The sequence below is a fragment of the Rhinichthys klamathensis genome, unplaced genomic scaffold, assembly GCF_029890125.1.
Source record: "Rhinichthys klamathensis goyatoka isolate OS25496 unplaced genomic scaffold, OSU_Roscu_1.1 h1tg000046l_1, whole genome shotgun sequence".
NCBI classification, from domain to species: Eukaryota; Metazoa; Chordata; class Actinopteri; order Cypriniformes; family Leuciscidae; genus Rhinichthys; species Rhinichthys klamathensis.
Window position 1 is genome coordinate 3,509,779 of NW_026606593.1, and position 7,195 is coordinate 3,516,973.

Genomic DNA, 7,195 nt, shown 5'->3' on the forward strand with positions numbered 1-7,195 from the left:
AACGGGAAACTGACCAGATGTAAAAACACCAACTGGTCAGTTTGCCGTTTTAAATTATCCATTTGTGTGTCGATCTATCCACTCCGATAAGATCGTGAATGCTTTTATGATCACTTTTTACAGTCTAGTAGGCTATGTTTCTTTCCACCGGTGCCTCGAACCTCATTCATCCGCGGCCCGCGCAGAAGAGCAGAGCCGAAGCACAACCAAAACAATGTTCTTCCGCAAGACGCATGCATTTTAATTTTTTAACGGCTAGGGCCAAAAGTTACAGCTTTCCCGTTTCACAGACAAGGCTTAAGGTAGTCCCCGACTAAACTGCATGTTTGAGCAGTTTTAACAGAAAGCAAGCAACTTGCACTAATACATCTTAAAATATGTTAGTGTCATTGTTTTGTTTCAAGATGCACTTTTATAAAAGCTACTTAAATGTCCGAAATTGTACTACGGCCTAATGGTTTGTTCAAAATCCAATATTTTGCGTTTTCAGGCACCCGTATGGAGGACCAACTCTACCATATTTAAAAATAAATACAGAAATAAATAAATGCTCAATAAATAAATAAGCATACAATTAATTGCCCCCAAAAATACAATAAACAAATAAATGTAGGTAGAAATTAAATTATACAGTGAGACATAAATGTATATACCTCTTTTAATTAGCTTCTTTATTTATTCATCTTTGTAATAATTACCTCATTTATTTATTGTCCGTTTTAATCTTCAACTTTATTTATTAATTACTTATTTTTTTAAGTATTTATTTATGTGCATGTTATAATATTTTTGTCTGTTTTATTCTTCCTTTGTATTTTTTTACCCTATTTATTTCTTCAATGCTATTTATTTCTGTCTGTCGTTTTTACATTTCTGTATGCATTTCTGCCTCATTATGCAAATGAGGAGAGGCTGTCTTAGGGGGTCAACTTCTGCCCATTGGTTGGTTAGCATTTTACTGCATCGGTCGAATCTACAATGCCACCGGCCGCGATTTTTTTTTTTTTTTGCAGGGTGGGGAAGACTCATTAATATTCATTGGGCAACTCATCCCTGATTGTCAATTTAAAAGATACATTTTAAAGTCAAGAAAGTCGCAGTTTGATGTAAAACTGTTGAGGTATAAGACTGTGAAAACACGTAATTAAAGAGACTACAAACCCAAAAGGCGCACATTTTCTCTCAATGAATGAAGCTAACTTTACTGAAGCTAACGTCTGTCATTTGTTCAATAGTCTTCCGTTATAATCGTAACGTTACGCCGTCATGCCTGAGTGTTTTGTACCAGACTGCACACACACGAGCAGCGGATCTCGCTCGTTGTTTCGCTTCCCGGGAGATGTAGTTCATTGAGCGATTTTCACATAAAACTAAATGTCACTCTTCTGTTTTATGACAAACTGCGACTTTCTTGACTTTCAGAATTATCTTTTAAATTGACAAACATCATATGTGTAATTCAGGGCACAGTTCAGACGGAATAAGAAGATAAGTTGTCTCTCGCCATTGACTACCATACATATTTTTTTCCGATATAAGGTCCCATCCATGAGCCGGAAGCGGAGGGGAGGGGCTTAGGCTCTCTATGGGCAGAAGTTGACCCCTTAAGAAACAGCCCCTCCTCATTTGCATAATGAGGCAGAAATGCATACAGAAATGTAAAAACGACAGGCATAAATAAATAGCATTGAAGAAATAAATAGGGTAAAAAAATACAAAGGAAGAATAAAACAGACAAAAATATTATAACATGCACATAAATAAATACTTAAAAAAATAAGTAATTAATAAATAAAGTTGAAGATTATAACGGACAATAAATAAATGAGGTAATTATTACAAAGGTAAATAAATAAAGAAGCTAATTAAAAGAGGTATATACATTTATGTCTCACTGTATAATTTAATTTCTACCTACATTTATTTGTTTATTGTATTTTGGGGGGCAATTAATTGTATGCTTATTTATTTATTGAGCATTTATTTATGTCTGTATTTATTTTTAAATATGGTAGAGTTGGTCCTCCATACCCAAAACGCTGTTGTCGTGTAAATGAATGGCCAAAACGTATAAAAACGTTTTTAGTTGAAAACAGTGTCATGTAAACAGCCCCTGCAGTTAACTAATGTTCACTTTCCAGAGGAATTACTCATTATTGGAATTCTGAATCTGTTTATAATGGTCTTTCTAAAAGGTTGGAAAGGAAACACACATTTTCACTTCAGTTCTGAGCTAATTATTTCTGGCAACTCGGCCAATCACGTTAATGTGGCTAACTAATTAGAGACAAACGACTTGATGATGAACAGGTGACAGACAACAGCAACGCATGCTTTCCGTGGATAAAACACACACACACAAGCTGGTTGGATTCATGCTGGAGTGAATTGAGTGGGTTTTTAACTTTATTGATCTTTAATTGGATTTTGAAATGCCTCCTAAAAAAGTTTCTGCAGCGCCAACTGCCACAATCCCAAAGGATTCTGAGAATGAAACTAGTGACACAAAACCAGGTTTGCAAGCAGTTTTGTGATGTTTATCAAATTCTAAAATGTTCCTATTAGGGTTTGTTTTAGTATGATTTGTTTAACTGTCGTTTAAGATGCTCCCGAAAGCTCGAGCACTAAGGCCACTGGACGCAAGGTTTCTCCGCACCCATCCACCATGGAGATGGTGAAAGAAGCTCTGAAAGAGTTGGACTCCAGAAAGGGTATTTCAGCTCAAGCAATCCGTAGCTACATCAAGGAGAAGTACAAGACCGTGGATGAGACCCGGCTGAAGTTTATGGTGCGGAAAGCCCTGAACAAAGGCATCGAGACTGGTGTGTTTGTGAGACCTGCGAATTCTGGGGCAACGACGACAGGTGCTCAAGGGCGCTTTCGGGTAACTTCAATTTCTCTTGCACCGTTCTATGAATCATTGTTAGGAATGTCAATATAACGTAATGCCTGAATGGTCACCATGTCCTCTCTCAGATTGCTGCCAAGACCAAAGCAAAGGAGGCGAAGGTGCAGTCAAAGGAAAACGCTGATCCAAATGTGCAGAAAGCATCCAAACCTAAGAAAGCCAAGGCAACTAAAGCCAAGGGTGAAGGTAAAGTTTAAGTAGGCTATTAATGTGTTTTAAACTCGTCTTTCAATGCATGTTTACACTAAAGTTAAGAATTATTCTAATTCTAAGAGAATTGCAGCATCCACAGTGATAAAGGCATGAGAGTAAAGCTGTTCTTGGGTTCACTTGCAAAGCTTTTTTTGGCAGTGGATATTTGCACTAAGTAAAAATGGCAATGGCAACTTTTTTTTTTTTTTTAATGATAGATGCTTTTTACATTAAGTTTAAATGGCAATAGATTCCATTTACACCTTGAACATGGGAGCATTTTCTTAGCGATATGCCATTAACTACTAGGTAAAAATAGTGAATAGATTCTATTTACACTAAAAAAATTGCAGCACTTTCTTTGCAATAAGTGTAAATAGTTTGCTATTTATACTTGCAAATAGTGGCAGATGCTTTTTGCACCTCAGTGTTGTACATTAAACGGTATGCCGTGATAATCGAGTTTAAATATTTCAATTTATAAAGCACAATTAAAAACCACTGCCGTTGTGCTGTACAAAATAGATAACCATTAAATAAAAGACAGACAAGTAAAGCACAGAAAGACAAAACTCATGAATAAGCCAGATCAAATAAAAAAGATTTTAACTTGGATTTAAAAATGGATATTGTGGGAGCAGTTCTGATTTGAACAGGTAAACCGTTCTAAAGTCTCGGTGCGGATGCGGAAAGTGCCCGTCACCCCTCGACTTTAGTCTGGATTCAGGCACCACTAAGAGCCTCTGATTGGTAGACCTAAGAGCTCTCCCTGGTTTAAATAGCCTCTGCCAATATGGGCTATTTGCACTAAGTGTAAATGGACAGTCCTTTTTCTTTTCTTTCTTTTAAGTTAATCTCAATCTGTTGTGCTGTGGTTATGTCGACATCACTGCAGGTTGCACTTAGAGTAAACCAATCATTGTGGTCCATTGGTCTAGCTTGGTTTTGTTTTTGACGTGAACTGGTCTTGGGACTGAAAGCCCTTCGTGTAAACCTTGTCTCTATAGAATAACTGCTGTGACAACTCTTTTAGTAATGTCATGACTGCTTCAGTCTTTTTAATGGTCGTCCCCTCCCCCCTCCCATTCAAGGGACAAGCAAGGAAAAGAAGTCCACAAAGAAAAAGGAAGCCACAGATGTGAGTTGTCTTATTTTCACCTTATACATTCGCAGACACTCGCAGCTGTGAAGTCAGAACGCACATCCACCCTCTTTCTATCTGTCTTCTCTTTCTCTTAGGATGCGAAGCCTAAGACGCCTGAGAGCGATGCCACTGCCTCAAAGGTGGCCCCTGCTAAGAAGCCAAAGGTGAAGAATGCTGCAGGGGAGGGTGGACCGGAGCCCAAACCCAAAGCTAAAAGAGCCTCTAAAGCATCAAAAGAAGGAGCTGAGGAACCAGCCGCTAAGAAAGGAGGAAAGAGAACTGCAGCAAAGGCAGAAGAGGGTGAATCTGGAGAGAAAGGTGCTGTAGCCGCTGCAAAAGCCCCGGGGAAACGAGGAAAAAAGTGATGCGCGACCTTTTTACTGTTTTTACTCATTGTGTAGTGACTTTTATTCAAGCACTTGTATACCAAATAAAGCTTTTTACATATGTTCAAGAGATGTGGCATTGGATCTCATTGAGCTAGTTTGGTGGGAAATGAGGGCTAGGTTGATGGCTGCAATGTTAGCTGATGGTTAACCAGGTTCATAGTATTACACTGGCTGTGTCCTAAATCGCTTATTTTTTTATTTTATTATTTCACCCACACATAAAATCAAGACAAAATGGCACAGACTAAATGGCACATATGGTCATGTGTGAATCAGGTCTCCCAGAGAAGCTTTCCAAAGCTTATAATAGGGAGCCGGGACATATTAGAATAATACATTACGAACAAATACTTAAACTAAACACGTCACACAACAATATCATACAAAAATACACAATACAACATGACAAACAAAAAATAGATCAGGACAATGCTTTTAGGATCAACTGCAGTCTAGGTAGGCTACTGGAAAGGTTATAGATATAAACGTAAAAGTTAAATTTTTTTTTTTAGTGTTTTCTTAAAGATGGTTACAGATTTCAACACCTTCAGCCTGCCATCTAGCTCATTCCAAATCTTTGGGCCTCTACTTGTAATGCTCAAAGTTGCACTTAAGTCTTCTGGTTTTACCAGTGATCAGATTTTTGTTCCTGGTGGCATGAGCATATTCTCAAAGTAGGTACTTATTTAGAATAATTCATTACTAAAGTAAGGCTGTTTAAGTGGTGTTTTTTCCCCTGTCTCATTCACTTGGATGTACGTCATTGTTTACATGACATGCACTACTGGTGAAACCCTTGAAATGTGTTTAAATGATAAGCCCTAAGCCCTTGATCCCTTGGAATCTGCTATGTAGCTTATCTTATTTAGTTTTTTTCTTCATTATGAAATTGTTACACACCAATTCTATAGGCACCCGTATATGCTTGGGCTGTTAAATATAAAAATTAAATACACAAACGTAAATGATATAAACTCTCTTAATGTCACCGTAAGGTACAAGTATTAACTGTCAAAATACTGCAAATATTATGCGCTAGAGTTGCGCAATCTGCTGTGACGTCACAATCATGTTGCATTGTGGTCTATAGATCTGCCTGAAGTGTACAAATTAAGGGGTCGAGGGTCTGTTCATATAAACTAACCTCATTTACTTGAAGTTGAACGCACTTCGAAATGCTGGTGGGTAAGTTTGCGAGTTAAATGCAGCCTAGTGTATCAATGCCCTGCATTCAACATTCGCACTTCACTGCCATTAACAAACTCTCCCGTGGCCTTGTGGGATAGTAAAGTGTCCATTGTATGTGCACTTCAGAATCTCGCCGGATGTACTAGGTCATCTAGGTGCTTTTTGAGTTCTGTGAATTCAGATGTACTACTCGTAATTTAATATTTTTTTAATTTGTATACCACATAGAGAAGTATATTTCAGATGCAGCCAATGTTTAAAACTGTTTCTGGTTCTAAACCCAGCAGCTGTGGTTGCCAACTTTAGCTAAAAATAAATAAATAATACATTCAAAAATATTTTCTAGTTTTATAGATTGAACTTGAATTTACAGTATTTCATCAACTGAAATGGTGTTTAACATGGCAAATTCTTAAATAATTCATACAAAATAAATGTTAGCATTTAGCAAGTAGCCCTCAAATATTTTTCATTTAATCTGTTAGTCTGTGTTTAAACTGCAATCACAGCCAATCATCTTAATTTTGGTGTGACTCACGTTGGTCATCTTAGCAACAAACAACTCCTATTCAAATTCTTTCAAATAGAAAGCGAGCAACGAATGCTCTTTATAATCACTGAGTTTGCCTTTTAGCACTGGTTCCATTTGTCCTGAAATCAATGGGTTTTTGGTTAAATGCCTGAATTAAGGTCTGTATATATAGATATATTCATATTATCTTTTCTATGACATAAAATACATCAGTAATACCTTTTAAAAGCTGTTAAGTGTCTTGAAAAAGGTGGTCTAAATGGGACTCCAAAGGTTTTCGCACCAAACGGGTAAACTCATCTACTCACTAGTCGCTTTCACAACCTCATTGTTTATAATCATGCTGTTGCATACTATTCTAACTCAAACTTTCAGAGAAAACTTGTTTGTTTTTTTAAATAAATACTGAAACAGTTGACTGAAGCTTAAAGGTGGTGCTGTTGAAGTCATGTGACCGTGGTGCTCTGTGTTCATAGCGTTTTCCTTCTGCCGTTTGTTAGTCACAGAGCTTATTTCCTGCAATAATCCATAATTCAATGGAAAAATTAAGCACAAAAATTGTCAAAGGAACCAGTGTGACGCTAACTTCTGGGTTGGCCGACAAAAATAAGTCATGCTCTATAGTTTTAATTGAGTTAGTTTGAGGGTGCTTAGTGAATCACACCGATTTTCTCCATGTTTGGTGTAATTGGCTGTTCGCTATTCAGGTCACACTTTCCAGTGCACAAGCTATTGAGATAATTACAAACTCCTGATGAAATCCTGAGATGGTTTATAGCAAGTGTTGTGAGGCCGCTGGTTTTTTTTCCAAGTCAAAAAGAACTCCTTTGTAAGACAGGCTT

The 7,195-nt window shown here is 37.3% G+C and overlaps 1 protein-coding gene across 1 annotated transcript; it reads left to right on the top strand.

The window, feature by feature from the left end:
- Positions 1-2,353: 2,353 nt before the first annotated feature.
- Positions 2,354-4,698, top strand: LOC130082543 (protein B4). Its single transcript, XM_056247416.1, has 5 exons — positions 2,354-2,514; positions 2,604-2,884; positions 2,977-3,094; positions 4,192-4,238; positions 4,340-4,698. The coding sequence occupies exons 1-5, from the start codon at positions 2,433-2,435 to the stop codon at positions 4,607-4,609; spliced, it is 798 nt and encodes a 265-aa protein (XP_056103391.1). The 5' UTR covers positions 2,354-2,432; the 3' UTR covers positions 4,610-4,698.
- The last annotated feature ends 2,497 nt before the right edge of the window (positions 4,699-7,195 follow it).

Excerpts from the sequence above, each read along its gene's own strand:
- LOC130082543 (XM_056247416.1), top strand. The coding sequence starts at position 2,433 with ATGCCTCCTAAAAAAGTTTCTGCAGCGCCAACTGCCACAATCCCAAAG. Across the intron at positions 2,515-2,603 it reads AACTAGTGACACAAAACCAG|ATGCTCCCGAAAGCTCGAGC; the intron begins GTTTGCAAGCAG and ends CTGTCGTTTAAG. Across the intron at positions 2,885-2,976 it reads GTGCTCAAGGGCGCTTTCGG|ATTGCTGCCAAGACCAAAGC; the intron begins GTAACTTCAATT and ends GTCCTCTCTCAG.